Here is a 17,861-nt window from a genome sequence, read left to right as displayed (position 1 = left end):
ACTCTTCCTGATATAGTTTATGAGACAGTGGTATAGAGTTAGCTTAAATAGACCATTTTCAGTAAGACATTTATATTGTGCATAGCTAAAGGTGCATAACCGTGTAGATGTTGATGTTAATGCTTTGCCCAGAACACTGGGCTGGAGTACATTTTGACCACTAGTAAGTCCTCTTTTGATTAAGTTCTTGTTTAGAATGACTATAGCAATGGCGTCATCCAATTTAAGACCTGGTTTAGACTTCTTTAGTAGTGCACGGTGTAAAAAAGTTTGAGAACCAATAGCTTAGAATAGGTTGGATCTGTGGAGAGGCGACCCTCGCTCACAATAAGAATGCGCATAGGTATTTGTGAGCAATAAAAACACCAGCAATTAAATAACTGCTGTATAAATAAGTGCAACCGTGGAACATGCAGGCAAAGCAATAACATATCCAGGGAGACAATCACTTTGCGAATTCCCCAGACAGAAACATAGAATAGTTGCTCGCCGCCTTTTCTGCAAAGGTACCGCAAACCTTTGCGTCATGAGATAAGATGAATTTTAAGCCAGGATGCAACATTAATCAGCATCGTGCAAGGAAATGCAATCTCGCCCTGAGACACCTAAACGGCCCTGTCTGTTTAAAGTTGCGCAAACAGGAAGAACAGTGCGGCCTGTGTTTCTGGAGATTGCATCAGGTGAACAGGCCGATGTGTGTCAGAATCTCTGCATACTATAACACAGTACACGTCCAGGAAGGAAGTACTGGACTGGTTCAAATGGGGTTGGCAGGTACAACTTACTGTAGGCACGTTTTACTCAGAAACAGTCCTACAAACGCCCTGTTCCAATGGTATATAAGTATGCAAATAATATATACTACAGCTCCAAGTACTCTTGTCAAGTGCTATTAATCCTACTACTACTCCTACCCACAGTAGTTCTACTCTTCGTACTACTACTACCCCTAGTATTCCTACTACAACCATTACTCCTACTACTCCAACAACCCCTACATATATTTCACCCTGGAGAGACTCAGACGACACAGAAAGGACTGTTTAGCAATCTTTATTACGTGGGTTATTTGGCGCTCAGACCCCGGCGGAAGACATTGCGATCATGGGCACTCCATGATCTATTTGTATTAGATGTCTCCCCCCAGGGCCTGGAGACTGGTGATGGTAGATGTGGAGAGAAGGTAGAGGATGATTAGGATGAGAGGGATGCCGAGGAGGAGGAGGGGAGGTGGTGGGTCGCAGTACGGTCTGAAGCGGCAGCAGGTGCGAGGGGCGATGTCCTGGGAGTCCCCTGTCCTTAGACCCTCCTTCTGTCCTTAGATCCTCCTTCTGTCCTTAGACCCTCCTTCTGTCCTTAGACCCTCCTTCTGTCCTTAGATCCTCCTTCTCAGCCAGGAAAAACTACAAAAACCTCTATGGGAAAAAGTAGAAACCTGGAGGAGTTCTGCGGTGAAGGAGAGATCTGACTCTCACAGACGGACAGGCTGGACTGGGTGCGTTGGTTGAGCTGGGGAGCAGGTGGCCTTGATGTAGATGGGTGGAGTTAGGTCTTCCAGGCTGAATTTACGCAGGCTTCATTACTCCTACTTCGAGTATTCCACCCTCTCCCATTACTACTACTATTATTCCTCATATTTATAGTACTCTTCCTGCTACTCCTACTACTCCTCCTAGTACTCCTACTACTTCTACTACTCCCCCGCCTACTATTATCACCTCTACTCCTACTAGTAATAATAATATTACAACTACTGCTATTACCACTACTACAACTACTACTCCTACTACTACTCATACTACTACTACTACTTATACTCTTCCTATCCATAGTGCTCCCACTACACCTCCAACTCTTAGTTCTCTCTAGTACTCTTCATACTTTAGTACAACTCTTACTAACCCACCTACTCCTAGTATTCCTACTCAACTCATCTTCCTTTTACTACTCTCTCTACTTTTAATTCTCAAATACTCCTAGTACTCTTACTACTCATACTCTTACTATACTCATACCATTACTAATCTAACTCTCCTACTGTTACTACTCATACTCTTTCTACTCCTGATTGTACTCCTCTACCTTCTCCTCAGACTACTACTACTCTACTCATACTACTCCTCTTACTACTTCTACTACTCCTCTTACTAATCCTACTACTCCTCATACTACTCATATTACTCCTCTTACTACTCATACTACTCCTCTTACTACTCATACTACTCCTCTTACTACTTCTACTACTCTTACTAATCCTACTACTCCTCATACTACTTATACTACTCCTCTTACTACTCATACTACTCCTCTTACTGTTCATACTACTCCTCATACTACTCATATTACTCATACTACTACTCATACTACTCCTCTTACTGCTCATACTACTCCTCTTACTGCTCATACTACTCCTCTTACTTTTCATACTACTCCTCTTACTGCTCATACTACTCCTCTTACTGCTCATACTACTCCTCTTACTGCTCATACTACTCCTCTTACTGCTCATACTACTCCTCTTACTGCTCATACTACTCCTCTTACTGCTCATACTACTCCTCTTACTGCTCATACTACTCCTCTTACCGCTCATACTACTCCTCTTACCGCTCATACTACTCCTCTTACTGCTCATACTACTCCTCTTACTGCTCATACCTCTTACTGCTCATACTACTCCTCTTACTGCTCATATTACGCCTCTTACTGCTCATACTACTCCTCTTACTGCTCATACTACTCCTCTTACCGCTCATACTACTCCTCTTACTGCTCATACTACTCCTCTTACTGCTCATACTACTCCTCTTACTGCTCATACCTCTTACTGCTCATACTACTCCTCTTACTGCTCATATTACGCCTCTTACTGCTCATACTACTCCTCTTACTGCTCATACTACTCCTCTTACTGCTCATATTACGCCTCTTACTGCTCATACTACTCCTCTTACTGCTCATACTACTCCTCTTACTGCTCATACTACTCCTCTTACTGCTCATACTACTCCTCTTACTTCTCATACTACTCTTACTGCTCATACTACTCCTCTTACTGCTCATACTACGCCTCTTACTGCTCATACTACTCCTCTTACTGCTCATACTACTCCTCTTACTGCTCATACTACTCCTCTTACTGCTCCAACTACTCCTCTTACTGCTCATACTACTCCTCTTACTGCTCCAACTACTCCTCTTACCGCTCATACTACTCCTCTTACTGCTCCAACTACTCCTCTTACCGCTCATACTACTCCTCTTACTGCTCATACTACTCCTCTTACTACTCATACCTCTTACTGCTCATACTACTCCTCTTACTGCTCATACTACTCCTCTTACTACTCATACCTCTTACTGCTCATACTACTCCTCTTACTGCTCATACTACTCCTCTTACTACTCATACCTCTTACTGCTCATACTACTCCTCTTACTGCTCATACTACTCCTCTTACTACTCATACTACTCCTCATACTACTCATATTACTCATACTACTACTCATACTACTCCTCTTACTGCTCATACTACGCCTCTTACTGCTCATACTACTCCTCTTACTGCTCATACTACTCCTCTTACTGCTCATACTACTCATCTTACTTCTCATACTACTCCTCTTACTGCTCCAACTACTCCTCTTACTGCTCATACTACTCCTCTTACTGCTCCAACTACTCCTCTTACTGCTCCAACTACTCCTCTTACTGCTCATACTACTCCTCTTACTTCTCATACTACTCCTCTCACTGCTCATAGTACTCCTCTTACTGCTCATACTACTCCTCTTACTGCTCATACTTCGCCTCTTACTGCTCATACTACTCCTCTTACTGCTCATACTACTCCTTTTACTTCTCATACTACTCCTCTTACTGCTCATACTTCGCCTCTTACTGCTCATACTACTCCTCTTACTGCTCATACTACTCCTCTTACTTCTCATACTACTCCTCTTACTGCTCATACTACTCCTCTTACTGCTCATACTACTCCTCTTACTGCTCATACTACTCCTCTTACTGCTCATACTACTCCTCTTACTGCTCATAGTACTCCTCTTACTGCTCAAACTACTCATACTACTCCTCTTACTACTCATACCTCTTACTAATCCTACTACTCCTCTTACTGCTCCAACTACTCCTCTTACTAATCCTACTACTCCTCTTACTGCTCCAACTACTCCTCTTACTAATCCTACTAATCCTCTTACTGCTCATAGTACTCCTCTTAATACTCTTACTACTCCTACAAAAAATATCAAAACCGCTTTTCAATGCAGCTATTGCAACTACAACGGCTCCTAATGTCAATAAATACACCAGTTTACCAGGCAAACGAATACCTTCTTCAAATACTAAATGTTCTTACGGGCTGGGTGATAAACATTCACGCTAACCACTTGGTATGATTCAGGACACACTGTTATGGCAGGACGGAGCTGGGCCTGGAGCTCCTCCACGTTATTGCGGTTCTTCCACACATCACATTTCCATTTTCAATCCAACAGCTGCTAAATGAGATCCAGCCTTGCCGCTCGCTCTTAATGCCACAGGAGACCACGGGCAGAGCGGGCGGGGCGCGATCTGAGAAAGCGCGAGTGCAGATCAACAGTTAGCTGCGTTTCATAAAAGAGCTGCAGAAACCCAAAGACGAATCATCTCCATATTCGCCTTTAGGCTTATTCAGACCAGATTATTTGTTCGTGTTGCATAAGCATGAAGGCCAGTAGGCGCAGAAATCTGTAAATAATACTCATCTTGATTAAAAGCTAAAGGCGACGCATCAGTTCTTCAGAAACCCTTCACTACACTTGCCGAAAAAGGTTATGTTACACTAGCGCTAGGCAAACATGGATCAATATGTCACTTGTTTTGACACATTTTTTGGTCTCATTAAAAACAAGTGAAACATTGCTTTCCTGAACATAAAGATGGCAGATTTTAAAGATTGCTGTTTTACTTAAAAAAATATATACCGTATTCTCCGGACTATAAGTCGCACCTTTTTTCATAGTTTTGGCCGGGGTCCGACTTATACTTATATTTATACTTATATACTTATTCTTATACTTACCCTCCGGAGCGACTTATATGTGATATTACTTGTTATTTTCACACTTGCAACCGCATTTCATACTCCAGTGCAACTTATATATATGTTTTTCTTCTCTATTATGTATTTTTTGTCTGGTGCGACTTATAGTCCGGAAAATACGGTATATAGTTTTTTGTGAAATTTGAAATCTACTCCACTCACTGACCGTGGACTTCTCCATCAAAAAGACCCATATCATTGACAATTCGATGACAGAATGCATCCGAACCCCAATCTTGATTAAAATTGCATTCATTGCACAGACACACAATCAGTTTATACATTTTATTGCTGATGCTCTTTTAGGTGCAACGTTCAGCTCATCTGTTTGCGTTCTTTCTGTGGGGTTTGCATGTTCTACTCTTGTCCGGTGACGCTTTCTTCGGGTTCTCAGGGGGTTTTCCAAATGACATACAGTAGAATTATCCAGCTACTCCGGACTGAGACACTTTTTTTGAGTTAGTCCTCATCACTGTTTGTAACTTTACCATAGATCTATATTAAAATGGACAAAATCCTCCAGAAGCACACTCATTGAAGGGTTGTGCTCCGATTGTGAAGAAGAACAAAAACACGGTTAACTTTGATGACTCACTATACAACTCAGCAACTGCTCATGGTACCAACATGAAGGTTATATGTTGCTATTTAACAGTAAAAAACTATATGTTTCAATTATCTTTCTCCAACAGATGGTGCTGGCTGAGCTGCCAACTAGGAAATAGAGTTTCACATTAGATGCACACTGCCCTACAGCGGCAAAACAGGAGGATGTTGTCCTTGTGCTACTTCTTGTGTTATGTTGTTGTTTTGTTTGTTTGTGTGTTTTTTCTAATGTTCTGGTATTCTCTGGCACTGTATTTTTCTTTGACTTTGAGGTAAAAGTACTGTACTAGTTAGCCTATATTTTAGTCGTTCTTTCTATGCGTCTTTCCCTGATTTTGTATTATTATTCTTTTTTAAAAATCCATGGAAATAGAAAGTTAAAAACCATATTCAGAACATTCTCTCTGGAGATATTATAGCTAAAGGAACACGAGATTGCATGGAAACAAGCAGACGAAAGCTCCTCCAAGACAAGTGAGAGTCAATGTTGTGGAAATGCAATCTTTCTCAGAGTAAGGACATTTTATAACATTTAGTGCAACAAAACCATCCAAATTGAAAATAAATACATAATAAGAATTGGAAAAAAAACAATCTGTCTGTTTAATATGCGCGTCAACGTTATAACTACTTGTTCACAATAATGGGTTTAATTTGTTTTTTTGACATTTCTCCCCTTGAATACAACATAACAGATTGTGGCTGTGCTGCTAACGCTAACGCTGCATGGCTAAGCGCGGCGTGGGATGCCTCCGCCCCCTCATGGCGTGCCAGCTCTGTTTTACACACACTGTGATTGATGGGACCACGCGTGACAGGCCGACTAATGACTTGGACAAGCTCCTTAATTAAACATCAATTAGAGACACATACGGTCCCCTCCTCCACAAGCGCTCACCTTTTATTCATTTTTACAGTTTCCTTCAATAGTCCAAGATGCAAGTTCACAAATGGTTGCTAATTTTCTTGATGTAGAAGCAGATGATTCTTGGAATAAATGATGATATACATATTTTAAGTGTTTAATTGATGTGGCTGGAGGTGAATATATTATCATACAGGAGGGATCATTAGCTTTTCCCCCTTATTTATCAAACACGTTGAGGGCACATGACAACACGGTAAAGCGCTCTGCTCGCCGAAAAAACAACATCAATAATTGGCTGTCACGGGCGCATTTCCACTCATAAAGAAGTAAGTTAGCAAATGAGGAAATCTGCCAACTGTACTGGCCAACACAAATCTCTAGGTATGTCCATATTTGTCTGGCTGTGGGCTAGCTCTAATCTGCCAAAGCAAGATGAATAAATCAATAATACAGAGGAGAAAATGAGCGTCAAACAAGGGATCTAGCTCAAGACGGTTTGACAAGTTGCGTTAAATCGATACGACGCTGTGTAAATGGTGATTACTTTTGATACTTGACAGCGTTCATACGTGTCCGATCCATAACCGGTCACAAAACTCAATGACGTCCTGTTTTATTTATTTATTTTTTAGCATGATTGGATTCATGAAATATCTTTTCAGTGTCTTAAACAAAAATGAGAAATATAATGTCATTTTTGCAGTGAGGAAAGAGTGGTTAAAAAAAGTAGATAATGAACGCACAAAGCTAATGTTTCTTGCGCTTGTGGATGAATTTGTGTGGTTTTATGTTTGTACAAATGAGCTGCTGAAACAAAGTAGGATTGAGAGGGATTAATAAAGTTTTGTATATATCTGTAGATCTACCGAGAAGACAGAGCCAGTACTGCAAGTTGTTTTTTAAAAGAGTTTTTTTATGAGAGCTTTTTTTTTTTTTTTATCTGTTATCTGTTTCTTTATTATTATACTTCTGTGCCTAATCTGTTTCTGTACCTAATCTGTGTTGCAACATTGGAATTTCCCCCATTGTGGGACAAATAAAGGTTATTTTATCTTATTTCATCAATCTGCATTTTGTATCAGTCAAGCCTGCGATGTATGGAATCGCCACTCATGGAAATGTAAAGAGAGACGTTCAAAAGCAGGTCTGAGTCATGACAAAATTCCCGTATTATTTGAGAGGAAGTGAGGTACTTTGCACGACGATTTATGATTTCACTGTAAAATCCCCAAAAATTCTGATTGTGTGCGTTCTGTTTTTTTTTTTTGTGCTTACTTTTTGATAAAAAAAATTGTTGAAAAAGTCCATTACTGTTTTTCATAATAATAAGACATTACAGAATGAGAAAAGCTTTGGCGCACACATTTCCATCAGCACAGCACAAATCTGCCTCAGAATGATAGGGCTACATAAAATATACATTATTATTAATACTGCAGTTTTACTCAAGAGTCGCTCATAACTGGAATGTAATATTAAAGCTCATAAAAAAGTCAAAAATATTTATGGATCCAGTTTGTCACATTTACAGAGAAATATTGTGTAATACGAAATGGCGGTGGTTTAGAGATCATTTAAATCTGACATACACGACTTTAATAGATGGACAATAAAAAATACAAGTTTATGATCAGAAAAAGCGTGTGTACTGCGGAGTCACCATTTGCTTTGAATTAAAATGGTTGTCAGATTGCAAGTACATTTCGGGGCGCTGTGGTGCATGGAAGGCTGCCACCGTTCCCGTCCTTTAGAGACATCGTTGCCCTCCCGCAGTGCACCATGGGAATTACAGCGGCACAGGGCTGGTGGGCGAGTTAAATGTAGACACTGACACCTGCAAGCAGCGGAAAATTGAAGCGCGGTAACCAATTGGAACTGAGATCTGCATAAAGTAGGATTAAGGACTTTTCAGCGCAGTTGGCATTCTGTGGGTGGCTTTTGATGCATCTGAAAATACATGCTTCATTTTGAGTCGAGTGACTGAAGTAAGGGAAAATAAACATCTTTGAGGCAGTTCATATTCAAGAGACGGCAAATACTCGGTAGACTAGAATAAAAGCTAAGTGCGTTCTGTATTTTATCAACTTAAGAAGTTTTGAGGCATTAAGTGTTTAGTGCATTGATTCAAAATGTCTCAATATTATCCATCCAGATTTGAATAAAATGTATTTTGCATATTTTTCTGGTCCACAGATTGTACCTGTTGCGTAGACTTAAGCGTGTCCTGCTGGTTCTCCCGTTTGCAATGCTCAGAAATGGTAATTTTATTTTATTCCATTTTGATGTTCCTTGAAGTGAATGTTCTAGATTTTACAGATGGCATGGTCGTCCTACTGCTCAATGTTGGACGACAGCGGTGAAATCTGTTTAATCACTGTAACAAATCAATGTATAACAAAATACTATAAGATTCATAAACTTGAAGACCTTATGTGATCTTCCTGGTGATGTTCAACCTTGAAAAAATGTCAGATTCATGGTTTTAATTGAATATATTAGGTTTTTTAAAGTCCTGAGCAACTTTCTTCACCCAAAAGAAAACAAAACAATCGCCATAGCCACATCTAAAGTACTGCTATAGTGGCAAGGACACCATCAGCTACATTTAAAGATCACTTTCTCCCAAATGTTGGGATTTGATCATATTTTAGTAGGTGGTGTGTGCTGTGGAATAAATTCAACCAAAAAGCGTGCCATGACTCTCAAAAACATGGGCAGCACTGACCAAATTAACCTAATTGGACTTGAGGAAGAAGAAGAAGAAGAAAAAGGAGAAGAAGGATGAAAAAAAGGAGGAGGAGAAGAAGAAGAAGGAGAAGAAGGTGAAGAAGGAGGAGGAGAAGAAGAAGTAGGAGAAGAAGGAGGATGAGAAGAAGAAGGATGAAAAAAGAAGGAGGAGGAGAAGAAGAAGGAGGAGAAGGAGGAGGAGGAGGAGAAGAAGGAGACAAAGAAGGGGAAGAAGATGAAGGAGAAGAAGAAGAAGAAGGAGGAGAAGAAGGAGGAGGAGAAGAAGAAGGAAGAGAAGAATAAGGAGAAGAAGAAGGAAGAGAAGAAGAAGGAGAAGAAGAAGCAGGAGAAGAAGGAGGAGAAGAAAAGGATGAAAAAAGGAGGAGGAGAAGAAGAAGGAGGAGGAAGAGGAGAAGAAGAAGGAGGAGAAGAAGGAGACAAAGAAGGAGAAGACAAAGAAGACGAAGACAAGAAGAAGAAGAAGAAGAAGAAGAAGAAGAAGAAGAAGAATCATCAAGTGGACATGAGAACCCAGACAATACTATCATCTCTACCTTCCAGTGTCCACAGTTCATCTAGGAAGAAGAAGAAGAAGAACCATCACCAAAACTACAACCAAAGTGAACCTAATTCACTAAAACGCTGTCAAATGTGGGAGAGGTCCTTAAGCAGCCTCCTCAGCCTCATCTTCATGACCATATATACCTATATGTCCTAAGTGGACATACATAATACCTATCATCTATACACTTCATACTCGCGATGCACTGCTTTGCCTGCTCAGTCTCCTGTTGAATCACGTTACCGGGGGCGACAGGTATGGATTACGTGGAGAGCACTAACACAGAGGTTGCTGCTTTTAACCTGATCTGGTGTGCGATGCTGGTGAGGATGTGAAGAGCTTATCCGAGATCTGTGTCTGCTTTGAGCGCTGTTCCCCCCGGGCCTACGTTTTTTTTGTTACCGTACTGCACACCTCCTAAGCCCTGTACAAAGTATTACAGCTGCATCGCGCTTTCACTCACGGCTGAACACAAGAAAACAACGTACTCTCACACCGGAGCGAGAAACACATTGTTCTTGAGTCGTTAGGTTGTGTAATCAATGACGGCTTCAGATGGAAATGATAATCAGGGCAGATACGGGATGTGATTCTAGAATTTGAGGAAACTGACTACTTCTCAAGTAAGATATCATTTGAAATACAAATAATTAATTAAAAATAATACAAATTTATAAGGGCAAAACATAATCTTTTAAATGCATGCAATCTAGTATTTTAGGATAAATACAAAAGACGGAAATACTATTATCTGAAGGAGCTTTGAAAAATGTCAATAATGTCAACTAAAAGCTTTTGTCACCTTCTTACAGTGGGAAGAAGAACCAAAACCCTTCCTTAAGTTTATTCCGGAATAAAAATCGTGGTATAAATCGCACCAGCCAAAAAATGCATAATAGAGAAAAAAAAAAAACATGTATAAGTCGCACTGGAGTATAAGTCGCATGTTTAGGGAAACATAATGAATAGGTGTACGTATGCTAACGCTAACACCTTCAGCTACATGAGGCACAGACAGAACTGTGGTAAGTGTCTGGTATGTTAACGTAACATATTAACAGTTATTCAGATAACTATAGCATAAAGAACATGCTAACAAGTTTACCAAAGCATCAGTTTTACCCCAAATCACTAAATCCATTGAATTCCTCTTCCTCTGTGTCACTTCTAAACAACTCCACAAACTCCAGAGGTAGAGGAAGTGCAGATTCTTCTTCTGTGTCGCTTAGAGCCTAGAGCGCCCTCTTGTGGTTGCCAGTGTGAAAATAATATAATAATAACAAAATTATATAATAATGTGATAATCACATATATAAGATAAGATAAGATATTCCTTTATTGTCCCACATGGGGATATGTCGCTCCAGAGTATAAGTCGCACCCCGGCCAAACTATGAAAAAAGTGACTTATAGTCCAGAAAATAAGGTAAATAAGTAAGAGTACCTTACTTACACCACTATTATTCAAAAGGTACAAAAATATGTAACCAAATACCCCCCATTGAGTTGGAAAAAGTGGTATTGTAGTTTTAGTAGAAAATCAGTACAGTAAAAATAAATATGTCACAAATTATACTTTAGTGGTTTATCATTAGGGATGTAACAATCTTTGACACATAATCACAAAATGTCTCTCATTGTGATATTTTGAATAAACACAAGTTATATATTCATTTAAATGGCTCTCATTACTGTCATTGTCAAAATAATTAAGATTTAAAAAGTTCATTCATAACTTCATGTTATCTGCACTTAAACGGCGCAAAGGATCATGGTCTATGTAGTGCTCATTTTTTAGCTGCTGCTGCAACAAAACAATACATTTCCACAAAGAGGATTGACATTATCATGATATTACTGTAAGACTTTTGCTGCTGTCGTTACGTCTCTAACGGTCATGGACATTGTAATACTTCTCAAAATACTGCATGCACCATAAAGTCACATACTACTGTAAAATGTCACCACTTATTTAGATTTTAGCGTTTTCTCCAGTTCCTATTCCAACATTTCTTTCTCTTCAAAGACGCACATTACTATTTGTCCGTCCAAAATTCAAGAAATGACAGACGTTTCCTGTATTTCCATCGGCCGCGGTGTCACCCTGGCAACCTCGAACAGCCGGCGTCTGATTGGCTGCTGTGTTGATGCTTCAGAGGTCGCCACCCGTACCAGAAGGAATTAGCGCTGTCTGTCGCTCGGCTACGGAGCACCTCAACGCACAAGAGCGAGAGAGAGAGTTCTGATGCTGCTGCTAATCGAGAGTCAATGGGAGTCAGCGCCCTCACAAACCTTATTATGAGAATTAATAGCAGCATCAGCATCGAGTACAACTACACACAGTTTATTTGTACAGTACTTATGCTAGTATAAAGCAGGAGGACTGGATCAACAAGTGGGTGATGGCGTTCTTTCTGGTTATAGCGTGGTGTTGTGCTCAATGTGCCTACAATGACCCACAGGGAGAAAGAAAATGCAGTTGAACCTGACTTTTATTGTCTTAAAAAACAGAAGTAGTTCGTTTTAAACTCTTTGCAGTACTCCAAGTGCAACGCTCACTTACCAGAGAACAACTTTCAGAGAACACTTGAGTGAGTTTTGCCATGACAGTAATGCTAACAACAATTAGCATGCTAACAGCACACTTCATGCTATGCAAAGTATAAAGCGCTCTATAATTAGAAGCAGAGAACACACAATGACTAATTTTCACCCAAATAGCTACTTTTACAATATATTTGTACTGGGGCAAAACAGATTTTACTTTATTATATGAACACAAATAAAAGTACTACAGCCCCTTTAATTGATGTACAGCACAGCATCAGCTTTTAAGACACAGATGTGACCAGGGTACTACTTAAGTATTGGTGTCTTTAAGAGTATTTTGTTAGTTTATGCCTTATTGTGTCTCGTTGAAGACACAATAAGGTTCCGCCGTTCCTTTCCACGGACCCACCCCGGAGACAGGACCACCCCGGAGACAGGACCACCCCAGAGACAGGACCACGCCGGACCGAACCAGTAAGCCAATCTCAGCTCCGTGGCCTTAATTTGCAGAAGTGTCTTTCCCCCTTCACCAAGCCCCAGCAAATCCTCTTTTATTGTCTAGTTGCCAATATAGCAAAGCGTCTCCTTTTTGTTTATTCATAGTCAAAACCCCAGTTAAACCAGATTTCTTGCATCTTAAAGTAGATATGTTATGACTTGTTGGTTTCACCTGTTGGAAACTGTCTGTGTATTCAACCTTGCTGATTTAATTAATTTGCTGAATAAACCACACAAAAGATAACTCGGATTCCTAGTTATATGAAATAGTAGAAGGTCAATAAACCGGTACTCTCTCTTCAGACTTGACGAGACGCGATTTTGGAACGTGTATTTAGCCTTTTTGAGTAAATAACTCTGGTGCCCCATCTCATGATAATATTGCTAAATAACTCTCCCTAATCACTAAATTGAACATCTACAATTTGAGACACTACAAACTAGACCAAGATAAATCCAGGTCTTGAACAGAACTAAACCAAGTTTACATGAAGATTAAACATTAAACAGGTTCAAACCAGAACCAATGGAAGTGAGAACATTTGGAAAACACAGTGCACGTTTGTCCAGCAGGTTGTGACTCACTGCCACACAGATGATTCTGATTTGTAATTCTAATTAAGTTGGTTCAGGAAAAACTCACCAAGGGCACACTGTTTGTCTGACCAAAGCTTCTGCGCTCAAATCCCTCACGCGTTTCAGCTGATGAGGTTAGCGCTCGTGATTTAACAGGCAGAAACAGAAAAAGTGACCAGTGCAGTGGGACCGGGCAGATGCAGAGCAGGAAGAGACGAGCCTAATTATAACTGACCACCTGCTAGATCGGCTGGCCGGCTTACAAGACGCAGCCAAAACACTACTTCTCAAATGAGCAAAATATTTATTCTGAGCGTAAACCGCACTCGAGCCAGAACCATTTCATTTGAGCGCTCTGAATAGTTCCTCTTGTGACCGATGTTCCCGTTCAGAAGGCGAGAGGGTCTTACCTGTGCATTTCTTCAAACTGCCCGGTCGTTTTCCGTGCATGCCTAACTTGCAGTTGAAGTTTTCCTCCCAGAACTCGGCGAACCAGACATTTCTTCTGTTGTTGGAAAGGGAACGGCTTTTGAAATAGCGGTCAAAGGCTGCGAAAGAGAAAGAGAAAAGGAGGGAAACCAAATCAAATCACTGTGAGCAAATCCAACTCACATCATGATGTAAGATAAGATATTCCTTTATTGTCCACACATGGGGAAATGTTATTGTTGCAACACAGGTAGATACAGAGGAAAAGGACAGAACTTATAGGAAGTTTAAAAACACTCTTAATAGAAGAACTCTTATAAACAAAAAACTCTTATAACCAAACACTCTTATAAACAAAAACTACTATAGACAAAACCTCTCATTTCCTAATAAGGAATGGAGGGGGAAAATAAATAAAGTATAAATAAATAAATAATGTGCAAGACAAATCACAATTGTGGCAAGAGGAATTATATCAATCATTTTGTAAAGCCGTGCGGGGAAAGTGCTAATAACATTCTACCTTTGGGTATATTATTTTTTATTTTTTATAATTTTCTATTAAGTATCCTACAAAATCAATTTATTAACATCATTACTTTTTACCCATGTCATCCACTTTTCTGCTGCTTTTTCCCCTTTCAAAAACTATTCAAACAACAAACTTCTTTTTTGTTTCAAAAATGGTCTTTGTGAAAGCATCTTGGCTATTTACATATTTTGGTTTCTACAATTGTTACTCGTGCCGTAAAATCGTTGCGTCAGTATTTTATATAATGCCTCCACTCCACTTCTTTATTTGCTGCTCCCATCAAATGCTACAGCCCAGAGCAAACATTTTAAACCACTCTTACACAATATCCTCCACTGAACGTCCAATTTAATAAGTGCAGAAGAGAGGAGCACATTTCACCAGTCATAAAAATGGAAACCAACCTGTCACGAGCTGGAGCGGCGAAAGTGACGAGGAACCAAAAAGAGATGAGGAAGACAAAAACACAGTGTGTTGCTGTTTTCAGAGGCCATTTAATTGGGAAGTCTGCTTTATACTTTATACACTTTTAGAAAGGCTGTGGTGACACTATTTTATTTGATCTAAAAATAATAAATAAGGGCTAGTATAAGAAGCCAATTCAAACTAGTGTATTAAATAAGAAAATAAAAGAAGTTCAGGGTAACTCAATTAGGAAAGAATTTACTCTTATGATTGAGACATAGTTGGATCAAGGTGGATGTATTACTCATATTCCTGCTGTGAAGTAATTAATGACAATTGTACTATAAGACTGAACATTCACTGGATTTACATTGTTTTATTTAGGCTTTTTAGTGCTGTTTTGATCCAATTCCAAACTCTTTCACCTTAACCACAGATTTGGCAGTGACTCGGCTGCTTTCAGACCACACTCCTCGCTCCAGAGTGCACGAGGAGCTACTACGAGATGGTTTAAGCGTTGACCTATTGGCAGAATGAAAAGGGTCAAGAGTGTGATACAATACTACACTGGAGTCAGCTGTTCTCTTTGAGCCGGGATCAAAGTGAACGGAAGATTTAATTGAGGATTCTAGGAGACTCATTTTAAGAAATGTGTTCCACTCCACTGAGGAAGTTGCACATGGCAAAACTAAACGATGAAGTCAACTGTGCGATGCCCAATGTGCTTAGGAAACTACTAATGATCAAAAGTATTTCAGTCGTCTTATGAAAACGTAAACAACACCTCGCATTGTCACGTTATCTGTGATAATTCCCCTTGGTTTCACAGATTGTGCTTCCAGTACCATGCCTAAGATGTTTGAGCAGCTGCCTTGATCAATCTCCTCACGTGTCAAACAAACTACCCAGAGTGCACCTGTGCTGGCCCGTCCTCACGCTGACAGACTGCTGTTTTAGAGCCGAGGCAGATCAGCGGGTTGAGCACATCTGGAAGTGTCGGCGTCTGGTGATTACACGCTTCAAACTGCAGAGTCACGCCTTACGCTTCCATGTCACGTCTTTGCAAATAAGACATGGTGGACAAATAAAGTTGGAAACGGCTCAATTGCAGCTTCTTGTTGGAGGCTCAAACTTATACAAATAAATCAATTATTTAAAGCAAATCCCGCTGTATCTAATCGCAAAATGACAAGAAAAGGCTAATCCAAGAAATAAGACAGCAAATCCCAGTACAATCTTTTGAGTTTGCAAAGAATTCAAATAGTTTAAAACACAACACAATGCAGACAATACACAACAGTCGTTTTTTTTTTTTTTTTTTTTTAAATTTTTGCACAAATGGCTGATTCAGTTTTCTCTCCTACAAGTTAGGCAGCAGGATTTGGTGATGCAGGGCTGAAACTAAGGATTTTATCAGTCGATTAGTCAGCAGTTATATTTTCAATTGTCAACAAGTAATAGTAATAACATAATAAAGACACATTTTTATTGCACAATTAGATTTTTCAAAATACATTATTCTCTATCTGGAAGTCAAAATTGTAACGTCTCTGCTAAAAAAGTCGCTTCATGTGTGTTTTTGTGATTGTATAGTCCAGATAACCAGATATTTTTTTTATTGTTGACCCCTCACAATTAGTCAATTCATCTAGTTTCCATTGGTCAATTTAGGATAGCGCTTTAAAATGTAGGTATAGATTATTCACAGTGGAAAATGAAGCTATACATAAATACATAATATAAACAGGAGGTCATACTAACACTTATCATCTTCATGCCCTTCACCTTCAAACAAGCATAATCCAATCACCTAATCCCTCGACAATTTTAAGATATATTTTCCTGCCAAGCCAGTGGACTTATGGATCGTTGATAAAATGCAGTTAGTCAGTCACAGCCAAGTAGAGGTTTATAGGAAAGAATAACTGTCAGAAATTGAATTGGGCCAATCTGATTTACAGCCACTGTTTATTATCAGTACAGATGACCAAAGGCGGACGTTCTGTCATTGACCGTAGCAAAAGTCGCCTTTGATTCATTAAAACTCATCCACGGACCCCTCGCCTCTCCCCCCTCCCCTCGCTCACTCTATTTCCGACTTCAGCTTTACATGATGTCGTTTCTGTGTCCCTCCAGGAGTCAATTATCTAATAGGAAGCGCTGACAGGGAGCAAATGAGAGCACACTTTCCGGACTAATGGTAAAAACCTGTTGCCGGCTGCATTGTGGAGACAGTGGCGCGGCAGACTGTCGGTCCCTGCTGGGAAAGGTAACTCTAGATATTTGACTTGGGGCACACAGCACTTGTAATAGATCTATAGGTGTAGGGAATAACTGAGTGTCTACCGTGCTCTTAAGAAACACTGGGAACCTAGTCGAGAGAAAAGGAGGCTCGTTTTTAATACACTTAAAACATTCGAGTAGGGCTTAAGCTCTACACAAAATAAATAGTTTTTATCAGAAATACTGTATTTTCCGGACTATAAGTGGCACCAGCCAAAAAAAGAAGAAAAAAAACATTTATAAGTCGCACTGGAGTATAAGTCGCATTTTAGAGTTAAATTTATTTGATAAAATCCAAGACTAAGAACAGACATTTCCTCTTGAAATGCAATTTAAAATAACAGATGAGAGAACATGGTGAATAGGTGTACGTATGCTAACGCTAACACCTTCAGCTACATGAGGCACAGACAGAACTGTGGTAAGTGTCTGGTATGTTAACGTAACATATTAACAGTTATTCAGATAACTATAGCATAAAGAACATGCTAACAAGTTTACCAAAGCATCAGTTTTACCCCAAATCACTAAATCCATTGAATTCTTCTTCCTCTGTGTCACTTCTAAACAACTCCACAAACTCCAGAGGTAGAGGAAGTGCAGATTCTTCTTCTATGTCACTTAGAGCCTAGAGTGCCCTCTTGCAAGTAGGAAAATAACAAATAATATCACATAAAAGTCACTCTGGAGTATAAGTCGCACCCCGGCAAACTATGAAAA

At 39.7% G+C, this 17,861-nt stretch overlaps 1 protein-coding gene across 2 annotated transcripts in view; it reads right to left on the bottom strand.

The window, feature by feature from the left end:
• grm8a (glutamate receptor, metabotropic 8a) overlaps window positions 1–17,861 on the bottom strand; it is a 455,282-nt gene that overhangs the window by 99,954 nt on the left and 337,467 nt on the right. For both annotated transcript variants that reach the window (XM_072454896.1, XM_072454897.1), the window contains exon 5: window positions 13,903–14,040. In XM_072454896.1, coding sequence (XP_072310997.1) covers window positions 13,903–14,040 — 138 coding nt within the window. The remainder of the gene's footprint in view (window positions 1–13,902; window positions 14,041–17,861) is intronic.

Source organism: Eucyclogobius newberryi, unplaced genomic scaffold, assembly GCF_026437365.1.
Source record: "Eucyclogobius newberryi isolate DKJ021-1_F unplaced genomic scaffold, fEucNew1.0.hap1 SCAF_2, whole genome shotgun sequence".
Lineage (NCBI taxonomy): Eukaryota > Metazoa > Chordata > Actinopteri > Gobiiformes > Gobiidae > Eucyclogobius > Eucyclogobius newberryi.
This window is presented reverse-complemented; position numbering and strand designations above follow the sequence as displayed.